The sequence below is a fragment of the Gorilla gorilla genome, chromosome 5 (genome assembly GCF_029281585.2).
Source record: "Gorilla gorilla gorilla isolate KB3781 chromosome 5, NHGRI_mGorGor1-v2.1_pri, whole genome shotgun sequence".
NCBI classification, from domain to species: Eukaryota; Metazoa; Chordata; class Mammalia; order Primates; family Hominidae; genus Gorilla; species Gorilla gorilla.
Window position 1 is genome coordinate 133,401,772 of NC_073229.2, and position 27,425 is coordinate 133,429,196.

General features: G+C 41.8%; 1 protein-coding gene across 1 annotated transcript in view; it reads left to right on the plus strand.

Annotated features, from left to right (window-relative positions):
• The window catches only part of LOC129534260 (uncharacterized), a 37,692-nt gene that overhangs the window by 6,142 nt on the left and 4,125 nt on the right, over positions 1–27,425 (plus strand). The window contains exons 4-10 of the mRNA XM_063707171.1: positions 6,627–6,819; positions 9,502–9,629; positions 15,688–15,888; positions 16,611–16,732; positions 18,778–19,006; positions 23,093–23,295; positions 26,007–26,162. Of these exons, the coding sequence (XP_063563241.1) occupies positions 6,627–6,819; positions 9,502–9,629; positions 15,688–15,888; positions 16,611–16,732; positions 18,778–19,006; positions 23,093–23,295; positions 26,007–26,162 (1,232 nt within the window). The remainder of the gene's footprint in view (positions 1–6,626; positions 6,820–9,501; positions 9,630–15,687; positions 15,889–16,610; positions 16,733–18,777; positions 19,007–23,092; positions 23,296–26,006; positions 26,163–27,425) is intronic.

The window sequence follows — 27,425 nt, forward strand, 5'->3', positions numbered from 1 at the left end:
ATTTTCTCCGCATCTTTTCTATTTTCCACTGGTACCAATCATTTTGTAAGAAATCATAATTTCAGGTTGGACACAGTGGCTCACGCCTGTAATCCCAGCACTTTGGGAGGCTGAGGCAGGTGGATCACTTGAGGTCAGGAGTTCAAGACCAGCCTGACCAACATGGTGAAACCCCATCTCTACCAAAACTACAAAAAATTAGCCAGGCATGGTGGTGCATGCCTGTAATCCTAGTTATTCAGAAGGCTGAGGCAGAGTAGCTTGAACCCAGGAGGTGGAGGTTGCAGTGAGCCAAGGTTGCACCTCTGCACTCCAGCCTGGGTAACAGAGTGAGACACCATTTAAAAAAAAAAAAGATAATTTCATTTTTGGAATTCTAGTCAAAGGAAGCTACTAATTATTAAAAAGTTGTGCCAGGTGCGGTGGCTCACGCCTGTAATCCCAGCACTTTGGGAGGCTGAGGCAGGTGGATCATGAGGTCAGGAGATCGAGACCATCCTGGCCAACATGGTGAAACCCCGTCTCTACTAAAAATACAAAAATTAGCTGGGCGTGGTGGTGGTGCGTGCCTGTAATCCCAGCTACTTGGGAGGCTGAGGCAGGAGAATTGCTTGAACCTGGGAGGCAGAGGTTGTGGTGAGCCAAGATTGTGCCACAGCACTCCAGCCTGGTGACAGAGCAAGACTCCGCCTCAAAAAAAAAAAAAAAAAAAAAAAAAAGTTGTATGCTTAAAGCATAGCAAAAAGCAAAGCAAAATGAAAAACGCTGCAAGAGGAATGATGAACTATGAAGTATCCTTTTGATGAAATATTATGAACTATAACTATTATTTAGAAATGCTCACATTTACTTATTGGGAGGTTTCTATGTTTCTGCTTGAATGGTTAAGAAACAGCCCATAAAAACTAATTATACAGTCATAGAAGTGAAGGGACCCAAAGAGCGACCCCATCCATCTTTCTGATATTGGCAATTAACCATCTAAGCAGATGATAATCTGTCCTGTTTGTTAAGATTCCAGGAGTGTTCCTGTAGTACTATAGGCAATGCCACATAAACAAAACAATTGATAGGTCTTCAGACAGCCAGGATATGATTGCTTAAAATTTATAGATAAATGGATTCTATACAACTGATTACTTAGCAAAGTTTTTATAAGAGTTAATAGATGTAAGATGAAAGATTGGGAGCCAGTGGTTCCATAGCTTAAATGACTCATGAGTAACAACTAAGAAAATCAGATTGTTTTTCTTAAAATATAAAAATATACTATATATATATTTAAAAACAGAAAATAGGCCGGACGCTGTGGCTCACACCTGTAATCCCAGCACTTTGGGAGGCTGAGGCGGGCAGATCGCCTGAGGTCAGGAGTTCGAGACCAACCTGGCCAACATGGTGAAACCTTGTCTCTACAAAAAATACAAAAATTAGCTGGGCATGGTGGCATGTGCCTGTGATCCCAGCTACTCTGGAGGCTGAGGCAGGAGAATCGCTTGAACCAGGGAGTTAGAGGTTGCAGTGAGCTGAGATCATGCCACTGCACTCCAGCCTGGTGACAGAGCAAGACTCCGTCTCAAAAAAAAAAAAAAAAAAAAACCCCAGAAAATAACAAGTGTTGGTGAGGATGTGGAAAAACTGGAACCCTTGTGCACTGTTGGTAGAAATGTTAAATGGTGTAACTACTATGAAAAACAGTATGCAGATTCCTCAAACATTTAAAATAGAATTACTATATTATCCAGAAATTTTACTTCTGGGTATATGCTCAAAAGAATTGAAAGCAGGGGTTCAAAAAGATATTTGTACACCTATGTTTATAGCAGCATTATCCATAATAGCCAAAAGGTGGAAGCAACTCAAGTGTCTATCAACAGATGAAACAAAATGTGATAGTTCCATAGTCATTATGGGATATAATTCAGCCTGAAACCGGAAGGAAATTCTGACACATGCTGTAACATGTATGAATCTCAATGGGATTATGCTAAGTAAAATAGGCCAGTCACAAAAGGACATTACATGAGACACCTAGAGTAGTCAAATTCATAGAGACAGAAAGTAGAACGGTGGTTGCCAGGGGCTCAGAGGATGGAAAAATGGGGAATTCTTGTTGGGTGGGTACAGATTTTCAGTTTTGCAAGATGAAAATAATTCTGGAGATGGGTGGTGATAGTTGCACAACAACATGAATGTACTTAATGTCACTAAATTGTACATGAAAAAATAAGATGGTAAATTTTATGTTATGTGTATTTTACAATAATAAGAATAGATAGATAGATCTATAGATAGGAGAGAGAGAGAGAGAGAGAGAGAGAGAGAGAGATGATAGATATCTAGGCCAGTGTTTTTTAACCTCTTTTCCATTATGGCTTCCCCAACAAATAACCTTTTTCAACTTTTTTTTTTCCCCTACTCTCCCCCTACAAAGAAATGTTAACACCAGAGATATGCCATAGATTTGCTTATGTGCAATGTGTGTATCTGTGCTTCATATATAAAAAGAATAAGATTTTTTTTGTCCTCCAAGAACCACTTTCCACCTGGGCATTATCCCCCCATATAGAATGTATGTATTAGGCTGTGGTGACATGAGATCAGAATCTATGAAGGCAAAACACAGGATTTTTGATGGGCATATGTTAAAAGCACAGGCATATGTTAAAAGTAGAGATTACAAATCATAGACTCAAAGAAACCTATATGCACAAATATAAAAACCATTCATACATTCTTTTATTTAACAGATATTTTCTAAGCACCTACTATGTGTTAGGCCCTGTGCTAGGCAATGAGAATAAAATGATGAACAAAAATAGACATGTTCCTTACAGTACTTTGTAATCCAGTGGGTGAGATAAATATTGGTCAAAAATCACACAGATGAATGTAAAACAGGGACATCAAGTTCCTCAAAAGAGAGACTGAGAGCTCCTTGGTACTATAGGGAGGCTGGGGCAGGAGGGTTTTAAGGAAGTGACGATTGAGCTGAGGTTGGAAAATGAAAAGTCTTTAATTAGGTAAAAAGGAGAGGGAGACCTTTCCACAGAGTGGGGACAGCCTGTGCAAAGGGCCTGTGGCCAGAGGGATCATGGCACCCATAAGAAACCAAAAGACAGGAGTGGTTGGGGCACAGACACGAGGTGGAAGGTGATGCACAATGGAACTTAGCTCTGAGTTTCTCAGCCTTGGCACTATTGATTTTTGGGGCCTGATAATTCTTTGTTGTGAGAGGCTCTCCTGTCCATTACAGGATATTTAGCAGCATCCCTGGCCTCTACCCAGATGCCAGCAGTACCTCCCACTAAGTCATGACAACCAGAAGTATCTCCAGACATGGCCAAATGTCCTCTGGAGGGCAAAATCACTCTCAGCTGAAAAACACTGGACTAGAGGGATAGGCATGGGCCAGATTGTATGGCCCTATTAAGGAGTTTTGCTTTATTCTGTGGCCCATGGGAAGCCTCTTAGGGATAGAAAAGGGGGAAGGGGGAATTACACAATCAGAATTGCATTTGTAAAAGTTCCCCAGCCAGCAGTGAGTAAAATGGAGAGGAGGGAAAGCCCAGGCCAGAGGAGTCATGGATAGACCATTTAAGAGGCTAGGCCAGTTTAGAAGCTCCTAGACTAGTCCTCATGAAATATAATAGCTTGGACTAGGGTAGTGGGTAGTGGAGATGGGAAGAAGTGAAACGGGAGAGTTCCCTGCTTTCCCCTCGTAGAATGTGTGACAGGGATGTGGCTTGCCTGTTTCATGGCCCTGCCACTCAAACCCCAAGGAGGAGCATGCAGACAGGCAGGTGCAGAGGCCAGGTCAAGTGCTTTGTGCTCTCAGCGCCGCTTAGTGTCTAGCGGTGGGTGCCTGCAACCCCAGTGTTACAAAGCCCTTTCAGCTTTGCTGTCTGCAGATGGCTTGAGTGCTAATCAGCTCAATGGACCCTCTGCCTTATCACAAGGGCAGAGGGCCAGTGCGACAGCCTTCTGTATCCCGAGCTCTTGCCCAGTGTCCCGGAAGAATCGGATCACACGCAGGCTTGAAGGATGAATGCAAGGTTTTATTGAGTGGTGGAGGTGGCTCTCAGTGAGATGGATGGGGAGCTAGAGGTGGAGGGGTGGGGGAGATAATCTTCTGAAGTTCAGCTGTTTTCGGCAGAACTCCTCTGGACGTTCAGAGGCCTCTTCCCTCCTTCTCTGTTGTGCTGCTCTGCTGCTCTCTGCTGCTCTCCACCGCTCTCTGCCTCTCTCTGCTGCTCTGTTCCTCTGTTCCTCTCAACATTCAGCTTCTTGCGTGTGTGCCCGCTAAGGTCTCAGGTTTATATGGGCACAGGATGGTGGGCCAGAGTGGTCTTGGAAAATGCAACATTCGGGCACAAAAGCAGGAGTACCTGTTCTCCCTTAGGTCTGAGGGCATAGGCCCAAGGGTGGAACCCTCACCCTTCTCTACTCAGCACTTCCCTGACCCACCTCCTATATCAGAAGTGGATGTATTTGAGAGACAGGAAGTAAAACTAACAGAACTTGGTGATAGATTGGACAAGTAGGGCGAGGCAGAAAGAGATGTCATGAATGATTCTTGCTAGAGGAAGTGGATGGGTGATGGTGCTATTTAGTAAAATCGGCTGGAGATAGCCTGGGTTTGCGGGGGAAGATTTAATGATTTGATCATTGTTAAAATTGAGGGGGCTTTGAGATGCCCAGGAGCAGTTGCCAAATAGGTAATTGGATGTGCGGGTCTGGAGCTCTAGGGGGTCTGGATTGGAGGCATAAACTGGGGAGCAAATGGTCTAAAGGTGGTAATCTCAGCTATGAAAATGTCTGCCACCTCCTAGGGAAGGAACAGAGGAGGAAAAGAGGAGGTCCTAGGAGGCGGCTTGAGAGTGGCCATCATTTAATGACTTGGTAGAGAAAAATAAATACACTTCACAGTGTCAGACAGAATGACCGGAAACTAGGCAAAATCAGGGAAAACGTGGAGTCCCAGATGCCCAGAGAAGAGAGTGAGTCAAGAATCAGGAAGCACTAAATTATATCAGATGCTCCTGAGAGATTACATAAGATGATGAAAGAAAGTTTGTTGCATGTAGAGCAGTGGTCATTGTTGGTCTTAGCGAGGGTGGTTTGGGTGGCTCGGTGGAGCCAAGGGCCAGATGGGAATGGGTTGAAGAGTGGGAGGTGAAGAAATAGAAATGGAGATTGTAGATAACATCTTGGGAGATTGGACAGTGAGGGGGAGGAGAGCCACACAGTGGAACCTGGGGAAGGGTGTGAGGAAGTTTCACAATGAGAGGGACGTGTGCACATTTCAGTGTCAAGAGTCCAGCGGAGAGGAGTGGGATATCCATGAAGGAGCAGGGATGCTGCTGAGGTGGGAGGCAGCGGCCCTAGAGAAGGGGGGCAACACTGTCCTCCACTGTGCGGAGGAAGGAGGAGGGGAGCGATGTGAGCCCTGGGGAGGTGGCGGAGAGTGGCGCGCAGAGGAGCTCCTCCTGGGAGTAAGAGGAGACTACGCCTGGGAGGGAGGGATTCCGAGGCTTGAGGAGAGTGGAGGTTGGAAATTGTGAAAATTATTATTAAAATAACGATTCTCAGGAAGCAGCAGATACTCAGTTTTCTAAGAAAAATAACATTATGATTGAAATACTTCTTACTTGTATTCGATTCCTAGGATTACCAAAACAAAGTACCACCAACTGTGTCTCACAATGACAGAAATTTATTCTCTCACAGTCTGGAGCCACAAATCCAAAATCCAGGTGTCAGCAGGACCGTGCTTTCTCTGAAGGTTCTAGAGGTGATAGTTCCTCGCCTCTTTCAGCTCCTGGTAGTTGCTGGCAACCCTTGGCAATCCTTGGCATTCCTTGACTCACCCTAGTCTCTGCCTCCGTCTTCACATGGCCTTCTCCCCTACGTGTCTGTCTCCAAATTTCGTAAGGATCACAGTCATTGAATTAGGCCCACCCTCATCCAGTATGACTTCATCTTAACTTGATTACATCTGCAAAGACCCTATTTTCAAATAAGTTCTCATTCACAGGTTCCAGGTAGACATGAATTTTGGGGGACACTATTCAACTTAGTACATTACTAAGCCATGAAACTGTGCTAACACATTTTAGAAGTACTTATAGAATTACAAGAAAAATAGTTTTAACCTAACATTTAAGGATTCCAAGTGCCTTACACTCATACAGTCACATACTCCTGGCAGCTAACATAGTCTATAGTGTCTCCACAGTCCCCATGTTACAGATGAGGAAACGGAGGCTGGGAATAGCTGAATGACCTGCCCAGGGTGAGATCCTGGCAGAGCCAGAGCCTGAACCCAGGCATTCTGACTCCAGAGACCACTCTAGGCTCTATTTCCTACCTTTCTCCAGTTGCTACTGAATTTGTCAGAAAAACAAACTAGTCAGCTAGTTATCCACCTCAGGAACTACCTCTTCCTGCCAACATTCTTTGTTAATATGTTTTCTGCATACAGCTTTTTATACATTCAGAATATTTACAGCTTCATACTGGCAGCCCGCTGTGTGGGAGCAGAAGCCTGCTGCTTGTCCATGTGGGATGGCAAAATATAGCTCTCCTTTTTCCAGTAACATCTGGGCTTGGCTTTCTTTCTCCAGGTCCACAGCGTCCAATTCATGGAGTTCTCGGAAGTGGAGAACCAGGATGACTACTACAGCACAGAAGCCGGCTGTATCCACACCCAGGACCAGCAAGGGGTGCATGTCATGTATGAGGAAGCCTTGAGTGATTTCAAGGAACTAGAGGCAGAGTTACTGCTTGTGGCTGGCCATTACATTGAGAAAGAAAGGGGTGAGAAGTCAGATTAAAAAAAAAAAAAATCAACTGCCTAAATAAACAAAAAACACTAAGGGCTCCTTTTTAATACTCTCCACCCCAAAATATAAACACATATCCAATAGTATGTGAAAACTCAGTAAGCACACACTTCCCCCACCCCTAAAATGCATTCACTTTAGGAGAGACACAGTTCTGTTTCCAGCTCAAGCCCCGCTTCTGATAGAGATGGTGACTACTCTTTCAGGGCGGGATTGTAATTCTTGCTGTGGTTCAGACTCTGTTTGTTGACCAGGGGCGTTTCTTTTCTTTCTTTCTTTCTTTTTTTTTTTTTTTTTTTTTTGTTGTTGTTGTTGTTGCAGCAGGAAGTTTCCTTTATAATGGCGAGTTCGATGATACACAGTTCTAGCGTAAGGCCTCAGTCACTGGGCCCCAGGAGACAGAAAGGAGCAGGGCTGAGAGGGACGACATGCTCCAGGGCTCATGTCACACTGATATGTGCACCAGGAATGACCACCCATGTACTCCTAAAGTTCAACCCACCCACCAGTTCAGTCAAGAATTATGCTTTTAATTCTTCATGTTTGGCCACTGAAGATCAAATCCACCATGATGACAGGATTTCAGTACAACAGGCTCTTTCCAGTTACGACAGACAAAGATGTCCAGGCTCTTGATAAGAAACAAAAGTTCCTTTGACTTCTCTTGCAAGGACCGAAGAGATAAATGTTTTCTTTGTGATCTGTTGAAATGTTTATATAGACTTGAAAAAACAACTAACAGTCATTCTGTGCTCTGGTTCCCTGGAAGGTTTCTCATGATCTCCCCTTCAATAGCTAGAGGGCTTGTGTGTCAGGGAACAAAGAATTAAGACACTTTAAGCAATAAAAATCCTAGTACGACACTCAGAGGCAGATCGTGGGCTTGAGGGGGCCGGAGGGGTGCGAGGCAGGTGCTTTGATTGAGGAGCAGGTGCTGCCTTCTGGGAAAGCCTAGTGGAGACAGAAGCAGGAGCAGGAAGCCCTGCCAGGGAAGGCCCAGTTTCTTCCTTGCTCTCCTGAGGTACAAGGGACAGCACGGCCCCTGCATTTTCACTTCTCAGGGCCGAAGACCTGACCTCTGACCCTCTACCCACTCTGGTGACCTGCACGCTAAATTGGGTGGTTTCTGACTAAAACAGGCTTAAGCCAAGAATTGGGATTTTACTCCCAGGGGCATTTCTGCATCACCCACTGGGTGCAGGGGATGTGGTGCAGGACCCTGAAGGAAGGAAAGTAAGCAAGTGAAACAAATGACTTTTCTAAGTGGTAGACCTTGAGGAAACTGCATTTAGCAGCAGAGACAGCCCTGGGTTCCTAACAGGAAACCACTAGGATGCAAGAACATCTGGCTAGGAAAATGCCAGACAAGCCCCAGAGGAAGAAATCATTACTCAGGGTAATCAAGTAACCCATAACCTGTATTTTCTCTTCCTTTTGGCATCACTCAAATTGATCCAATTTTAGAAATGGATGAGGTAAGAATATTCTTTTGGGATACTATGACAGCATTGGAATTACACTTGCAAAGAGCTTAGAATTTCTAGACACATTGCAATACCTAAAGGGAAACTTAATCAGGGTTTCTGCTATTTTGTAATATGTGTAGACTGTAATTAAAGATAATTCACATTCATATTGTTACAAAATGCTGCTCAAAGAAAGTTTGACAACTAACTTTTCAGATCCTAGACAGAATTAATCTGATATAGGATTGAACCCTTTGTCCTGTCTTTGCCATTGGTATCTGAATCATAGGACGCAATAATGGCATCCAACATTCCAGGGTATTTAATTTCAGCCCTTAGCTTTTATCTTTACTGGTTATCCTACATACCAATGCACCATTTGGTCCATATTAATTTATAATAGCATGCGACTATTTCTAGCTGCTAAGAATTTAACTGGACTGAGACACTTAGTCAGTAGTCATTTAACCACATGGGCATCTTTCAATTGAGCTGGTAAATGTATAGTCATCTATTGTGAAATGATTTCCCAACTGTTGCTACGGAAGTTCTTGATCATCTTTCTCTTGCTTAGTACCCATTAGATATGTGATAATTATTGAGCTTAAATTTCAGCACATGAAAGTATCTTATCTTTGAATATTTAATTCTGAAATACAATAGTTAAAAATTTAAAGCAATAATAATACCAGTAGTGAAAAGTAACGTTAACAAAGTTAAAAAAAATCAGCTGAATAATGAAAATTAACTTCATTGATTTAAGTTAGTAATTAACATAATTAAGGAATATCTTGGAAACGTTTCTGAAAATTTTCGACTTGGTTCACAATGATGGAAATAGCAAGTCAAACTAAGTTTGTTGTTAAACCCCCAGGGGTTTGTTTTTAGAGAAGGAGAAATGTATACTTTGCCTTTAAATTGTGGGTTTAAGGACATTTTAGCATAGATTTCTTGTTAACTAAATTTTGACTCTATTTCTAAGATTAGTCTTTGAAACTGAATTTTAAAAATAAAAACAAAAGCTCCTGTTGACTTAGAAGTCAACAAGTATGAAGTCAGGCTTCGTCCCAGGGACTGATTCAGTATTTCTGTTTCTGAGATGGAGCTGATAATCCAAGGGGCACATTTCTAATTGGAACAGGTTCCTTGGAAGGCCTGTCTCTAAACATTCTCACCCTCTTTTCTCCCAGGTCACAAAGTGGGCAGCCAACCAAAGAGTGGCCAGGACTGGGGATGGGCCCATGCAGGTGTGGACAGATTTGCTGTGCTGTATGACACGTGGACTTGGGAAGCAGCTCTTCTGGAAAACAAGTGCCAGGTATTCTTGCCTAGGAGACAAAATGTCTGCTAAAAAAACGTTCTTACAAAATCCAGTCTTTTTTCTGTTTTTTGTTTGTTTTTGTAAAACCCAGTTAGACTTTTAGAAAAGCTCTCAACCAAGAGAATAATTATTTTATTTAAATAATCCCAGCTAATTATAAGGATGTAATACATTTTATTTTCTTTACTGAGGTTCATCACAAAAAACAAAATGTGAAAGATACTTCTTTATCTTACAGGTATTATTTGTTAGAGGGCTATGTAATTCCTTCTTATAATATGTATGCTTTTAGTGAGAATGAATGATGATTTCATTCATGCTCATTGTGCAGTCACAGGGACAATGCTCACTTTGCTAATTACAGACAAATTGACCTGATCATGGCCTTTAGAAGCGTATGCCACGTGTGGGTAGGTGAAAGCAATTGGACAGGGTGCTGAGTGCAATGTTATGAGGGTGAGTTTAAAGCAATGAAACAGCAAGTTACTAAATCATCACTGTATCACGAATGGTTCATATCCCAATAATGAATGAAACACTGCAGGTTTACTGTTCTTCATTTGTGCCCTTAGCATGGATTATCAGCCCTTCTAATAATCACCAATTGTTAGGCATTTACTTATCAAATATGAAGTATTTACTCCACCAGGGACTGTTCCAGGCATTCAGGGACCTATAGATAACTAAGTGAAAATGATCTTTATCTTTAAGGAATTTATCATCTATAAAAGTTGATTCAATCTCCAAGCAAAAATTATAACGTAGTTACTAACAACTTATAATTGAATACATTCATGAGTCATGGGGACTCTGCAGAGAGAGAGATTTGTCCTGGGGGAGGGGAGCACTGTCCGATGAAGAAATGCTAGAAAGCCTTTCCAGAGGAATAGATATTTAATCTTGATACTAAAACATAAGTAAGATATTGTCTGGCAGGGAAGAAAAGATTCTTAAGCAGACGAAATGGCATTAGAATGTCAGGGCAATGTAAATGGGAAGGACCAGCTTGGAGGATTTTATTTTGAGAAATAAAATCTTACCTTCTTGGAGGATGGTAGGAAGACTGTTATGGCTGGGATGTAAAGGCATGATGGGTGGCAACAAGCCACACATGTGTTTTGGGTGCAGCCTGTAAAAGACCTACTAGTTATATTATTTTAGAGTTTGTCTTACAAACAAAGAAGAGCGATTAGTGAGTTTCCATAGAGAGAAATATGATCATAGCTGTGTTTTTAACAGCTATCTTGGGTGTAAGTGAGAGAATGGATTGGAATAGAGAGCCCCTGAGAAAAGAAGTGCAGTTATTGCAACAGTGACCTGAAAAATTAGGAGGGAACATACAATGACAATAGAAGAATAGAAAGGCAGAGAGGCGGTGAGAATAGGAAGGAGGAACAGACCTGAGAATACTTTGCAGAAGTGGAAATGGCAGGATTTGAAGACTGGATCTGGAAGTTGGGGCGAGAGAGTAAGGGTGGAATTAAAACAACTTCCTGAGGATTAGGGAGGAGGCTATTAACTGAAACTGAACCCAGGAAGAGGAAGAGTGTCTTTAGACGGGAAAATAACGTAGGCCCTAGGACAACAAGGCATTTGAGGGGGTTTGCTGAAACTCAGGTGTGAATGTTTTGTGGGGAGCTACAGGTTTGAAGCTCAGGAACAGGTATGAGCTGAGGTATGAATGCAGAGGTTGAACCACAATGATGAATCAAAACAACTGGGAGAAGCTAGAGGTGTCTGAAATGAAGCCCTAAGTAATGTACCTACTTTTTTTTTTCTTTTTGAGATAGTATCTTGCTCTGTCACCTAGACTGGAGTGCAGTGGCACGATCTCAGCTCACTGTAACCTTTGCCTCCTAGGTTCAGGTGATTCTCATGCCTCAGCCTCCTGAGTAGCTGGGATTACAGGTGCCCGCCACCATGCCCAGCTAATGTTTTGTATTTTTAGTAGAGACAGGGTTTCACCATTTTGGCCAGGCTGGTCTCAAACTCCTGACCTCAAGTGATCCACCTGCCCTGGCCTCCCAAAATGCTGGGATTACAGGCATGAGCCACCACACCCGAACCCTGAGTAATATACCTACATTTAAGGGGCAGGTCATGAAACAAGAAGCAGTGAAACTAAATAGACCAGAGAAACAAGGAAGAAATAGTATTGTGAGAACCAACAGAAAAATAAGTTTTAATTAGGAGGGGGTGGTTACTTGTGGAGTTCTGTGAAACGTCAAGAAAGGAACTCCTAAAAACCAAGCAGCTTGGTCAGGTGGTCATTGGCAGCATCGCAGGACTCTTTCAGGGGCATGGTAGGGGTGGAAAGCAGGTTATAGTGCACTATGATGTGGTCAGAAGATGGGGAAATGGCAGTGTTTTCTTGGAATTGTTTTTCTAGTAGAATAGATGCTTCACCATTTCATTTACTCTCTGGTTGGTCTGTTACTCCTAGAGATGTAGGTCACCCACCCTTTGGAAAACAATTGGCTGGGCTTAAATAGTGCAAGCCTTGGACTTTGAAAAAATGTTCCTCTTTTCAATGATAACTGGCCTCTACAGCCTTTGTCTGGAGGCTTAATCTGCCCATCAGAACCTTAACCAACTGAGTGAGAGATTTAGATGCACAGTGTAGTAATGGAATGGCTGTATGAAATATAAATAAGACAGGATCCTTAAACTCAACAAGTTTATCCGTCCAGGCGTGAATTTTTTTTTTTTTTTTGAGACGGAGTCTCCCTCTGTCGCCCAGGCTGGAGTTCAGTGGCACAATCTGGGCTCACTGCAAGCTCCGCCTCCCGGGCTCACGCCATTCTCCTGCCTCAGCCTCCCAAGTAGCTGGGACTACAGGCGTGTGCCACCATGCCCGGCTAATTTTTTTTTTTTTATTTTTTAGTAGAGACAAGATTTCACCATGTTAGCCAGGATGGTCTCAATGTCCTGACCTCGTGATCCGCCCACCTCGGGCTCCCAAAGTGCTGGGATTACAGGCGTGAGCCATCGCGCCCGGCCTAGGCATGAATTTTAAACAGCACCCCCACTTTCTGTACTCTCTCTCCCTACCTTCCCTTTCAATGCCTCTGGGCCTCCTTTGGAGGCACCCGGCAGGACTCAATGGCAATAGAAGAGGAGGAAGGCAGAGAAGACTGAAAAACGAACCATTTTCTCCACACTTCATCTTAGGATTCATTCTGTGGTAAGGTGTCGGGATTGTCCACTAGTTCCTTCTATGGTAAATGAAACTATTTTGACTTAAAAACATTTGGTGAAAATATCTCCCTCATTTCTATCCTGAGAATAAATTCCCTGTAGAAACTGAGCTATCAGTGCGAAAAGTGTAAAATATGGCCAAGTCAGAAATTTTGTCAAAAGAGCCTATTTTTAATGGATAAGCCAGATTTCTATCTAAAGTAGTTGATTTTCCCTGGTACTATTTCTACAGCCAAGTTTCCTCAGCTGTTTTTGATTGTTAAATATATTGGTATCACTAGGGTTAAGAATTGCTTGAACATATTGGGTTCTTTTAAATCCTTAAAATAACCATATTATGTATGAAGGCTCATAAAATTAGAGCTGGTAGAAACTTAGGTAGATCAAGGGATTCTTAGAAAAGTCAGTTATCAGCTGTACCAGCTCCTAAGTGACACTGTACCATCTGCTAAGTCTTTCTACAGCTACTGAAGGACACATGTACTGGATAAAAAGATCATTCCTTAGAAAAGCCAAAAAGAAAATTTCCTGTGCTAAGTTGGGTCTAGCAAAGATTTTCTGTTTTGCACTTTCATTTGACCTAAAATACTATCTTAGGAGTTTTTTAAATCCCAGAAATAAAAAATTTGAAGTAAAAAGAATATAAACACAGTAAGGTTTGAGACTATTTATTTTGTCTATTTTCCCATTTTCTCCAATATTTTGTGCTTACCATCAGCGTGCATCACATATTTTCTTGCCTGAGAGTTGGCCCTTGACACACACAGGTGACATTTGACAGACTGGGAAGACTTCTTAGACAAATACCAGCCCAGAGTTGAAATGGAAATGGGCCAGTTAGCAAACAGATAATAAATAGAACCCATGAGGCAGAAAGATCTTGGCCCCATCCCTGTTGGGAAAGAATTCATAATAAAATTATGCAACAGTCTGAGAGCCTCTCGAGGTTGAGCACAAAGCTTGAAGAAGCTTCATCAATTTAAAAAGAGAGCCACACTTTCTTTCCCCACAGTTAGGTTTACCAGAAAAAATAGTGCAATATTTGGGACATACTTATACTAAAAAAGTATTTTTCTTTGAAATTCAAATTTGACTAAATGTTCTATATTTTTACTTGCTAAATCTGACAGCCCTATCAACAACAATAAAATGGCAATTTAGCATGGGCCTCTGCAATCTGGTATCATCAGGTTGGAATCACCACCCAGAACCTTTCCTCCACCCCCAACTCCCCACAAACTCCTCCTGCTAAATAACCAAACAATTGGACTCTTTGTGCAAAAACAGGTCAAGGAAGTATAAATACGATAAATCAGCTTCTGGGATTGCCCTGGCCCAGCTAAAAAAGGTTCAAGTGAGTCCAGAATGAGTTAGGGAAGTAATTGTTTCTTTCCTAATCTTCACCTGGGGCTACTGAGGGACACCCTTCTTACCCCCATCCAGTCATTCTTCCTTCATTTCTGTGTTGTCTTCTGCTATGTAATAATTGAGCGTTATTATAGAGCAGAGGTTGGTGGATGGAACAAGGTAACCAAGATCACTCAGCTGGCCTCATTTTCCCTAGGGCTCATTTAAAGGCAAGGATGGTCTCCACCTTCCCTCACTTTGCACTCTTGATGTGTGAGTTTCTGACTTGTGGAGCATCTCTGTGACCTGAGCTTTTAGTTTCCTTTGGTGTTTCCCTTTTCATACTAAGGTTGATCCAAGGTCCCTTATACCCAAAGGATATCCTACAAAACCAGGTGCTGAATAAAGTGCTTCAGGCTCTTCCTCCTTGAGCCTTAGCATTGGGTCTCCATAATAAAGTATCTTTTAATAAAGCAGTATTTGATTCCTAGTGTGCTATTCATTCTCAAGGGTTCAACTCTTTTGTGTAGAGGAGGAAAAACTTTTTCCTCTGCCTTCTTAGATTGAGTGCCTGGGCCCTGAAAATGAAACTGACAAAAGACAGATTAACAGGAGAAGGGATTTATTATGTACTGTACACGTCAGAGCTACTTATCTTGCCCTAGGGTCCGAATTGGGAATTCCAACCCAGTGATCTCTGAAGAGCATTTTCTGTCATGATTAATCACACACAAATAGAATTTACACACAGAACAGAAATTCCTTAAGCTCACAGACAAATGTAAAAGCAAAATCAACAGGCATCTCTTTCTGAATTCCCACACTAAGAACCCTCTTCAGCAGTTAGTGTCTGGAAGCTTTTCTGGGTTTTTAGAAAAGACTTGTGAACTCCACTAAAACAGATGCTCCACTGGGGTTTTGGACACTTGATGTCTTGGAGAGTTCTGTTTATAAGGCCCAACCTAGAGGAGTTCAGTCTGGGATAAATCACTTTGTATATAGGAAGCACATTTACCCTCAGCCTTCCATTCTACCACCTGTATCATTTTTGTGTAGGTGAAGTATGAACAAACTATTAAAGAGGAGGAGTCAGAAGTGGGGCTGAGACTGTAGAAGTCAGGCGACCACCTACCTAGCTTTGGTGATGGAATAAAATGGAAGAAGGAGAATGAGTCCTTGGAGAAAGGTGTTGGAGATAAATACATTTAAGTGTCTTAATGTGTTGTCTCATTGGAGCTAATAATTATTATATATGATAATTACATAACCCCCTTTTTATTTGTGGAGACCAGAGGAAGAGGGGATGGAAGCAGGAACTCAAACTCAAGTCTAGTTCTGGCTCCAAAGCATGTGTTCTTTCCCTTTCCCTCTCTAACTCTGTCTGTAGGTTTACTAGCTGCACTGCATTGTATTGGTACTGCATCTGCCCACAGTATGATGGGGCCTCCCGTCGCTTTGCTGGGCCCCAAGGCTGCCTCTGCTGATCCCTGACTACCAACCTTATTTGCAGCTTCTTGACAGTTACTTTGAAGCCTACCAGCACACGTTGGACCCTGAGGAGAGGTTTGCTTTAGCACAAGTGATGACGGACATCATGCACCGGCGCCCGAGGTTTGATCTCAGCCACCCCTATTTCATTAAGGCCTTCCAAGAGGAATGCACCTGCCTGAGGCTTCACCTGCAGTTAGTGAGGGGCATCCTCAACCAGCAGGTGAGTGTAGTTGGGTTTTAAAAGACTACATGTGAGAAGAGGATGGAAAACACAGGCCAGAAATGAAAATAGTGTTTTCCTTCCATTGCAGATCTGGAATCTGTGTTTTCTAGGCCAGCATGTACAGCAGACTTATTTGTAAGCTCATTTGCATTGCTGAAATCCCAGTATAACTATGGTCTTAAAGAGAGATTTCCGCCCCTAATTAGAGTTAATAGTCCACAAGGAATTGATGACCTTAGTTTTCATTAGATCGCGAAGTTTATTTGTAGTGAAAGAAGAACTAATGATATATCTTTTTGACATTAATGTATAAAATTGTGTTTATTTTTTAAAAAGTGTGATTATTTTTAGGACACTGAAAGAAACCATCATATTGTATGTCCTCTAGGGAAACGCTAATGGCTTGAAGCAAACAAGAGACAAAGGATTGTTGCCACCTGGTTGAAATTTTTTCCATGTAGTCAACTATTTAACAAAAAGATTTCTCTTTTGCTTCTTAAAATTGTCTGAAGTCAGTTGCCTTTACTTCCCTTGGCTGTCTGGCTCAGACTGAGAAACCAGCCCATTGCAAAAGAGTCTTCAAAACAATGTCGGGGTGAAAATTAGTCAAATGATGAAGAGACACAAAGGGACAAAATCCTTGTCATGTCAAGGCTTATAACTCATGGCCGTGGGAAAGTTTAACTTTTCTAATTTTAATATTTATGCTACATTTTTAGATAGAACGTCAGCAGGAGTATGTCCAGAGGCTTTGGCGAGAGGATCATCTGGACAATAGCAATACATTTGGACTTCCTCTTAATATAGTTTGCAAACAACTTATTTCCATCAACAATAGCTGGTAAGTTGATGTTGTCTTTAGACATTTTACATGTGATCTTCTAGATTAATTAAGGGTAGAGTGTTAAATCTCAGTACTACTCTATAAAGCACTTCTCAAGTGCTTGGGGGAGATGAAAGAAGTAGGTACAAAGGCCACGAAGGAGGGATTCCCTTGTATATTGAATATCTGTTTGTTTTGCGAATAATAAAGAATAGGAGGCTAGAATTTAAGCATATGACACTGGGTACAGAATCATTATTCTCTTGAAAAGGCCTGGGGAAAAAGCAGTTACTCTTGAGATGCTGTCAGGATTTAACCAGATGCACCACACGAGCCTACACATATAAAACTTGGATGTGCTTAAAAGCTTCTTAAAAAGGAATTTAAGTGTCACTAAAGAGGTTTCTGCAGATTTGCCTTGGAGGGTCACGGCAGAGTTAAATTTAAGGAACAGAGTTAAATTTCCTGTGACCACTCAGAGAGGGTACACACTTTGTCACCACCTAGATAGGCAGCATAACCATCTCCCTCATTCCCTTTTAACCTTTGAGGGTAGAGGAAACTGGGAAGCAGGTGACAAGCCCCAGGTTGATCTGCGTGGCTCTAGATCATAATCTCTCAATTGCCTCCAAATGGATGGAGAAATTACATACTTCCTTTCAACATCCAACAAATATTTGTTTAGCACACAGATGTGAACAACACAGGCATGGTTCTATGTTCCTGTGAGGTGTACAGTCCAGCAGTAAAGGCAGACTTTATGTAAGAAATTGCCATAATGGGTTATGGTATTATCTTGGGAGCGGGCAGGGCATCACGGGACCAAATAGCTGAGAGTCTCATTTTTTGAGAAAGAGTCCCGGGCTCAAAACTCTCCCTAGATCTTCCACAGGACTGATTTCTTCTCTGTAATAAACTTGAGACACCAGCTGTGTGTGTGCAGCTTGCTATGGCAAACATTTACTGTTCAGGAAATGGTTTTTGGCAGAACAGGCTAGGGTTATATGGATACTAAAACCTGCCAGAATAGTCTCAAAAGCAAGTATTATTTGCTTGGTGAGATTCCTTTCCAGACTTTAGGCTGTTTTTTTTTTTTTTAAAGATTCAGGACTAAGAAAGATACCATTTGCATCAATGTAAAGGGAGTTACAATGTTCTTCAGTTCTGTGTAGGTATAGAAGGACCCTCGAATTGTGCTGAATCCTTTATATCTAAAGAAATAACCCACAGATGAATTTTTTTTTTTTGCTTCTGGCCTCATCCATTTATGAAATATAACACCCTTACAGTCAATTTGAATGATTCCAGCAGTTACGTACAGAATTTAAAAGTTGTCTTTGTCCATTAACATTCTAGGAAAGAAGGGATAAAGATTCAGATGAAAAATAGAAACTAATAACCATGGAAATTATTTGTTTTTTATGTAGTCACTTTTGAGCTATTTTGTTATATATTTGAGTAAATATTGATTATTGACAGTTTTGCTGTCTAGTCTTTTTTTTTTTTTTTTTTTTTTTTTTTGAGACGGAGTATCTCTCTGTCACCCAGGCTGGAGTGCAGTGGTGCAATCTCGGCTCACTGCAAGCTCTGCCTCCCGGTTCACGCCATTCTCCTGCCTCAGCCCCCTGCGTAGCTGGGACTATAGGCGCCTGCCACCACGCCTGGCTAATTTTTTTTGTATTTTTAGTAGAGACGGGGTTTCACCGTGTTAGCCAGGATGGTCTCGATCTCCTGACCTCGTAATCCGCCCGCCTCGGCCTCCCAAAGTGCTGGGATTACAAGTGTGAGCCACTGTGCCCGGCCTGTATAGTCTTATTCTTATTGAGCTTCTAGAATATACATCTATGTCTTTCCATTTTTAAAGGTTCACATTAAACAAAGAACATGTCATGCAACCCTGTTGGTTCTCATACTCTGAGGTCCCTCTGAGCTCTCAGTTTTTCATAATGCACTGGACATATAGAAGCTGTTTTATTGGTCTTTAAAAATATAAAATTCAAATATCTTCAGAAACAGATTAAGTTTGTTGTGTCAAATTGTCATTTGTTGTTCTTTTCTTCAAGCCCAGCTTCAAAAAATGTTTATCTGCTGGAGTTCCACCCTTCCCTCAGCCTGGCAGCACTTATCCCCAAAGCCCTAGAGCATCTCTTCCAAGAGGCCTGCCATGCCTGCAGACCCACATCAGCCAGTGGCCTTGCCTCCCTGGAGCGACATGTCCTGCAGCTGGCCCTGGACCTGTGGCTCACCCCAGCCACGCCTGAGGCCTGGTACAGTACACAGCTCCAGAAACATGTAAGTTCTTTTTGAAGGGGGTAGTTGGGTCCTTGGCAAGGAGAATGTTTTTTTCCAGATGTTACTATTTAGCTTTGTTTTTCTGTTTGGCTCTATTCCCCCATTATTTGGCTAGAGACAGAGCCCAGTCATAGGCCTTGCCAACATTTTTATGTCATTTTTTGGGGGATTGGGTCAAAGTTTCTCATTTATAAACATACTGCTACAATTAAAATTTAAAAGGTGATATACATGGGTATGTGGGAAATGTTTTCTGGTTTATTATTTATATTTTAACAAATACATTTTAATTAAAAATGATATATTTTCTTTCCACTAAGACACTTCCTAAATGTGTTCTTTTTGTCAAGATCTGGTAGAAGACAGAAAGCATTGAGTAAGGAGTCAGGGATCTGAATTCAAGTTCAGTCCTGCCATTAACTTGCTGTGTGACTCTGAGCATATATCTTAGCCTCTCTGACCTCACTTTCCTTTTTTTGTAAAACTATGTTTGTGTACTTGGTAGGGGAGGTAGGTGGAGGTGAGCTCAATGATCTCTGAAGCCTCTTTCAGCTCTACTGCTCCATGGTTAAAATTGTGGGTTAATGATTTATGTGGTGTTTGTAGTTGGATTTTAATCATTTTTCTTTTTCTGTTAAGGCTGTCAAGGTTACCCCTGGGTTTCCAATTTGACCTCATTCTGTGTGCGTTCTTGCTGTATGACAAAGAAACTTTCATGGGCCCCCCACTGCCAAAACTGTCTGCTCCATAGGTCTGCATTGGCCTCCTATCCCCTCCTGCCTAAAGTAAAAATTGATTTTATTTTACAGTGATCAAAATAATATAAAATCATAGAGAATTCTAGTAAAAGCAGAAAGAACAAAATTGAATTTAAACATCACCAATCAAATGCATTCATATCATTATTTTTCTGAATTTAAGTATTGTTAATATGTGTGTTGTTCACAGCTATAACCATAGTTTTTGTCCATTGTTATTTCCTCCTCTTCTCAGTTAACTTTATACTACATATTTTTCCATAACACTAACTAGTCTTTAGACTTACCTTTATGACCACATAATTCCCATATCTGATGAATAAAAACTTCTCTAATCATTTCTCTATTGATGGACATTCAAGTGGTTTCCAATTTTTCATTTATGAAAAATGCTATAAGATATATCTTTTTACTTAAAGATTTTTCCATATTTTGAATTGATTCCTTTTGATAGGTTCTTGGAAGCAGAATTACTAAAATAAAATTTAAATATTTGGATACATATTGGCAGATTGCTTTCCAAAGAGTTGTGCCAATTTATAATGGCACTCATATATTCTGAGTACCAGTTCTGCTATACTGTGTAGTATTAGGCAAAAGTATATGATGTATGTGCAAATATACACATATACATAAAAAGTGGTATTATGCTGTTAATTTGCATTTTCTTGCTATTTATTGAACTTAAATAGTCTTTCAAATGTTTTGTTGCTAATTATATTTTTTGTGAATTTTGTTCTTTCCCTTTATTTATTTATCTGTTGGAATCCTAACATTAGTCCTATCTACTTACATGAGCTTCTCTTAAATAAGAACTTTAACCTTCTTTTTGTCTATAATTTTCTACAAATGTTTCCCCATTCATTCCCCCACCACCTTTTTTTTTTTTCTTTTTGAGGCAGGGTCTCACTCTGTTGCCCAGGATGTAGTGCAGTGGCACAATCACAGCTCACTGCAACCTCAGTCTCCCCAGCTCAAGCTATTCTCCTACCTCAGCCTCCTGAGTAGCTGGGACTCTAGGTGCACACCATCATGCCCAGCTAAATTTTTGTATTTTTAGTAGAGATGAGGTTTTACCATGTTGTCCAGGCTGGTCTCCAACTCCTGGGCTGAAGCGATTCCCCCACCTTGGCCTCCCAAATTGCTGGGATTATAGGCACGAGTCACTGTGCCCAGCCCCCCTATTTGTCTTTCCATTTTTTTTTAACATAAACTTATTTTCATATAGTCAAATCTATTAATCATTTTCTTTATGATTTCTTCTATCCTAAATTCAGAAAAAAAATCTTACTCCAGATATTTCATATTTGTCTTATTTGATTCTCATTTTTAAGTGCTTGGTTTTATTTTTAAAATATTTAACACTGCTGGGCGCAGTGGCTCGCAAGTGTAATTCCAGCACTTTGAGAGGCCAGGAGTTCAAAACCAGCCTGGCCAACACGGCGAAACCCCATCTCTACCAAAAATAGAAAATTAGACGGGCATGGTGGTGGGCACCTATAATTCCAGCTACTCAGGCAGCTGAGGCAGGAGAATCACTTGAATATGGGAGGTGGAAGTTGTAGTGAGCCGAGATCGCACCACTGCACTCCAACCTGGGTGACAGAGCAAGACTCCACCTCAAAATAAATGAATAAATAAATAATAAATAAAAATAAACAAAATAAAAATATTTAACTCTTTTAATATTTCACTGGAGAGAGAGAAAAAGAGAAAGAGATTATGTGTGCATGCATCTGTGTGGTATGTGAGGTATGAGTCAAAACCAAGTTTCTCCTCAAATTACCAGCAATTTATTCTGCTACCGTTATTGAAGATTCTTTTCACATTGCCGTATGATACCACATTTAAAAGATGTATTTGAAATCCTTTTACAAATTATAATAAATATCTGGGATACCTGTCTAGTCTTCTATTGCTGTCACACAGTTTTATTATTTTTGAAATCTGTCCAAATTCGGACCTACAAGTGATAAATATTCAGATTAATATTTTATATTAGGTCAGAAAACGCCCTCAGAAGACATACAGGAATTTATTTAATAGGTCTATTTGTTACCACTTTGGAAAACTTTAAGAGCCTAGAAATTGCATCCTTGAGTAGCCCAGTCCTTTGGTAGATAAGTGGATAGACAAAGGAGCCTATGTATCCTGGGGAGCCAAACCAGAGAGGCAGATGGGGGGGTCCCCAGACTGGGTGGTTGCTGGGAGTGGTATATTCGAAGACAGCAAAGATGTTAGAGCAGAGGTACCCACCAAGCCAGGAGGGTGTTAAAGGACAGTGTGGTTACTTCACAAATCACCCAGAGCCAGCTCTGAGTGAAAGAATGCTGGAAAGGCAGTTTGGTGTACTGTAAAACAGCTGAACTTGGAATTAGGAAGCCCAAATTTACTCTTGGTACTGCTTTGTGACCTTGGAAAGTTTCATGTTGCTTCAGATCCCTCACTGACAAAGGGGAATAATGATACCTGTGACGCCTATTTCATAGGGATCTTGTGAAAATAAAAATGAGTTAATATATGTAAAAATACTTTGAAATTTTGCAACTGTAATTAGAGAGGTTTATTTACAAAAAAAAAATTGTTGGCCGGGTGTACTGGCTCACGCCTGTAATCCCAGCACTTTGGGAGGCCAAGGCGGGTAGATCACGAGGTCATGAGATCATGAGATCGAAACTATCCTGGCTAACATAGTGAAAACCCATTTCTACTAAAAATACAAAAAAATTAGCCGGACATGGTGGCACATGCCTGTAGTCCCAGCTACTCAGGAGGCTGAGGCAGGAGAATCGCTTGAACCTGGGAAGCGGAGGTTGCAGTGAGCCGAGATTGCGCCACTGCACCCCAGCCTGGGCGACAGAGCAAGACTCCATCTCAAAAAAAAAAAAATTATTATTGGCCACCAAAATACTTTTAAAAATCAGGGACGTCTATTTCTATTTAGCTTGTCTTTGGCATAGACAAAGTATCCCCACAGTGAATATCTAGGGATTTGTTTATTTAGACTCATAACATTTATAATAATGATAACAGCAGATACTTTTGCATATGTTAACCCATTTAACCCTCTCAAGAGCCCTATTAGGAAGTTAGTATCTATTTGCATACAGTAAGGACTGTTATTATCCTTATCATCACTTTATAGATGAGAAAATTGAGAGACAGCCAAATTGAGTACATTACCAAAATCTCACAGCTTCTAAGTGGCAAAGTTAGGACTTGAGCCTAGGAAATCTGGATCCAGAGTTTGTGCCACTGACAGACAGTATATTTTTTTAATGTGAAAATTCTTCTTCTATGTTTTAAAGGATATTTTGTTTTCTTTCAGCTGTTTTCAGCTAAAGTTATGGGAGATCCCTTTCTCGTGGGGGAGATAGGCCTGCTGGCATTCAAGTCTGCAGCAGACGAAGGGCAGAAACAAGGCCAAGACTCTCACGTGCTGCTCTTGGAGATGTTTTCCAAACTTCTGGAACTCTTGACCCTCCGCCACCGGCTGATAGAAATAAGCCTGGAGAGTGCACACTTAGCTCGGTCAGTGGGGGTCAGAGGACCCAGGTGGAATATAAGGTTTGCAGCAAAACATGGGGGGAAACAGGCCATGAGACTCCCTGCCTACAAGCCTGCCCCTCTCTGCTCCCAGAGCAGCCAGAGTTTTCTAAATGGCTAACACGATCACCTTGCTCCCTTGTTCCTTCTCTCTTCCGAGCCTCCCAAAATGCCTCTCTGATCACTCAACCAGGCTAAGCCCTTCTACTGGCACCTGGGTTTCCCCTCCATTCAGCCCATTTGCTTTTAATTCATTGCTTATTATTGGTTTATTGACTTTCCTGCTAGCATAAGCTCCCTAAATGCAAAAGCCCTATCCACATTCTTTACCATAACATACCATCACCTGGTATGGGGCCTGAGCCACACCAGGCACTCAGGGAATATTGGTTGAATTTGCTCCTGAATGTAATGAAATTGAATAGAAAGAGCCTAGAGATGGGAGAGAGATGAGTCAGTGACAGCATCCAGGTCAGACAGAGGTATGGCGGGCTCGGCGCATAGGAGAAAGAAATTAGTGAGTTACGTTTTAGGTATGAGAGTGAGATGATGGTAGGACATCAAGTGGACATGTCCTACAAGCAGGAATAATATGGAACTAAAGGGTTTGTTGTAAACATGTATGAGTGCTGTTATGTTCTGGTCCCCACAAAAGGCCCTGTAGACATAGAGAGTCCAGTTACCTACCACCAACCATTATCAAGGGCCCGCTGTGGCCAGGGTCTTTACTGGGGACTTTATGTGTATTATTTCATTTAATTCTCAGAATATCCTTATGAGGTAGGTTACAAACATTTTATCAGCAAGGAAATAGAGGCTCAGAAAAGTTAATTTGCCTAAGAGCATATAACTAGAAAGTGTGAAGGCAGAATTTAAATTATCAGTCAAGATATTAACATCACTCTATAATTTATGATTCTTGGTGGCAGGAAGCTCATAATGTAAAAATTACCCATGATACATGGTAACAATGATATTCTACTGATATGTACAAAATACTAGGGGAGTACAGAAAAGAGAGTATTTCATTCTTCCTAAGTGGTCAGGGAAAGCTTCATAGAAGAGGGGCTGCTATGGGTTGAATTATGTCCCTCCAAAATTCATATGTTCAAGGCCTAATCCCCAGTACCTCCGAATGTGGCCTTATTTGGAGATAGGTCTTTACAGAGGTAATTGAGTTAAACAGAAGTTATTAGAGTGGGCCTTAATCCAATTTGACTGGTGTCCTTATAAGAAGAGGAAATTCGGACACAGACACACACACAGGGAGACCATGTGAAGGCACAGGGAGAAGATGGTCATCAATGAGCCAAGGAGAGAGACCAGGACCAGATCCTCCCCTCACGGCCCTCAGGAGGAGCCAGTCCTGTTGACACCTTGATTTCAGACTTCTATCCTCTAGAACTGTGAGACAATAAATTTCTGTTGTTTAATATTTTGTGTGTTTCTAGGGTACTTTGTTACAGCAGCCCTAGTAAACTAATACAGGTGCCAAGAACTCAGCCTTCATGTGCCAACTTCTCAAGATGGAGAAATGCATTAGAAGTGGGATGTTGGGGGACATGCACCATGGCTCACACCTGGAATCACAGTACTTTGGGAAGCCAGGAAGGGAGGATCACCTGAGGCCAGGCGTTTGAGACCAGCATAGGCAACACAGCAAGACTTCATTTCTACAAAAATTTTTTAAAAATTAGTTGGGCCTGGTGGTGCATGCCTGTTCCAGATATTTGGGAAGCTGAGGTGGGAGGATTGCTTGAGCCCAGCAGTTTGAGACTGCAGTGAGCTATGACTGCACCACTGCACCCCAGCCTGGGCAATAAAGCAAGACCCCTATCTCTAAAAATAGAAGACAAAGGAGGAGGAGGAAATAGGAAGAAGAAGAAGGAGGAGGAAAGGAGGAGGAGGAAGAGGAAGAAGAATAAAGAAGGAAGAAGAAGAAAAGAAGCAGAAGGAAAAGAAGAAGGAGGAGAAGAGGAACAAGAAGAAGAAGAGGAGGAGGAGGAGGAGGAAGAGAATGTTAAGGAAGGAGAAAGAATTGTAAAGATGTAAGGCTGAGATTCCAGAGGAACATCTAACTGGAGCCACGCTGCGACAGACTTGGGACTGGAGCTCAGAGTTAAGTCAGGACACAGACAAGGGTCACAGATTGTTACATGAAGTCTTAGGGTGTGGAGCTGAACAGACTCCCCCACAAACCCCCAAGGAGGGGATGTGGTAGATGAGAAGAGAACCAGGTTCAGAACCTCAGGAAACACCAACATTTGAAGATAAGCAAGAGGAGAAGCCAGTGAAGATGAGAGAGAGCGGTCATGAGGCAGGAACATGGAGAAAGATGATCCTCGAGGAGGGGACAGTGAGGCCAACTGTGATGAGCTCTGAGAGAAGATGGTGAATGTTGCATTTCAGCAACATTGGTGACCTCATGTGTGCTCTGGGGATAGAAGTCAGCTTGTGGAAAATGAGAGTTGAGTAAACACCCAAGCACATCTCCTACTTGAACTGCTTTCTACCATCTGTAACTGTCACAGCAAGTGCAGAGCAGAAGACCTCTGTGACTCGCTCACTTCACACAGACCTGGGCTTTTGTTGGACTTTACTTTGGTTCTTGTTCCGGTGTCTTGGTTTTCTTATCACTCGCTTTCTTTTTAGGAGAAAACACTAACATATGTCCTTGGCTCTTTTTTTTCTTTTAGGCTCTATAAAGAATTGGCATGGGAGATGGGTTTTGAAGAGTTCCATTTGTATCTGAGGCCTGTTCACTTTGAATTTGCATCACACAGGGACAGGGCAGACCAGCCACCTCCTGTGTTCATAACCTCTCTGCTGGAGGACAGTGGTCGGGTAGACAGGTAAGCCTTGAGAGGGTTGAGGTAAAAATAACATAATGGCTGAGTGAATAACCAGTGAAAAATAATTTTTGTCACCATTTGACATGCAAGAACAATCACATTTCTAAGTTCTCTCTTATATTCTATCTGCCATGATGCCAGTTTTTTTTCTTCTTTCTTCTTTTAATAAGAGGGAAAAAGTAAGATCTCATTTAGGGGGACAATAGCATTTAAAAACACCAAGTAACTGAGAAATGAAAGAACCAGGTTGTCTGAGAACTCAGGTGAGATGAAATCACAGGCTCAGCCGCTTCCCAGGTAGAATAGGTTGCTTCCAGGTAGAAAAGGGAGTCAGCATGGGTCTAATGGGGTGAGAGCCATGGATCAGAAGTCCAGATCTCATCTCTTACTTTCCTTCAGACCAGGAAGATGTCACTTAAGTTTTCAGAGCAGCTGTTTCCTTGAAAGGATAACACAAGGTACAAATATAACATGCAGGCAATATCTCAGGCAGCCTCCTTTGTTAGCTAGTGACAGAAGCCAGTGCAAACCAGTGAAACTTCTCTCTCATGCCCCATAGGTCCAACCCATTGCTTGAAAGAAAATACCCTTACTAGTAATATATGGTGAGTCTACTCAGTCAGGGGAAGGAATCTTTCTTTTGTCCTCACACAATTAACCTTTGACGTGTGGGAGGAGAAACTTCTGTCTTCCTCTTCTTTCCTTCTCTGCTATCTGCTTTTCCCCATAGGGTCCCACCTCTATCCCTGGAGATTCTTGGTACTGGCTCCATGCCAAGGAAGGAAAAAGGTAACTCCAAGGAGGCAACCGGCACCTTTGTTTCACTAATGCAGATCCCTGCTCAAAATAGAACGCTGAGTGTTAATATCCTAAATGACTCCACAGAGCAGGGGTGGAATGAGGGGGTTAGGATAATAGAATACAATATCCCAGGATTTCTCAATTTTAGCACTACTAAACTTTGGGGCTGAAGAAATCTTTGTTGTGGGGGACTGTCCTGTGTGTCTTAGGTTCATTAGCAACATTTCTGACTTCTACCTACTAGATACCAGTAGTATCCCAGTACCCCACCCCACACACACTGTTCTATAATCAAAGATGTCCCCAGACATCGTCAAATATCTCCTGGGGGCAAAACCTCCCCCTGCTCTATCCTGTCACACTAGCTAAGCCAAAAACAGAATTTACTGTAAGGATACAGAGATGTTCACAGAAGCCAAGGCAGGAAGTATGATCAGGCCTTAGGTGACACTGGGTCTCCAA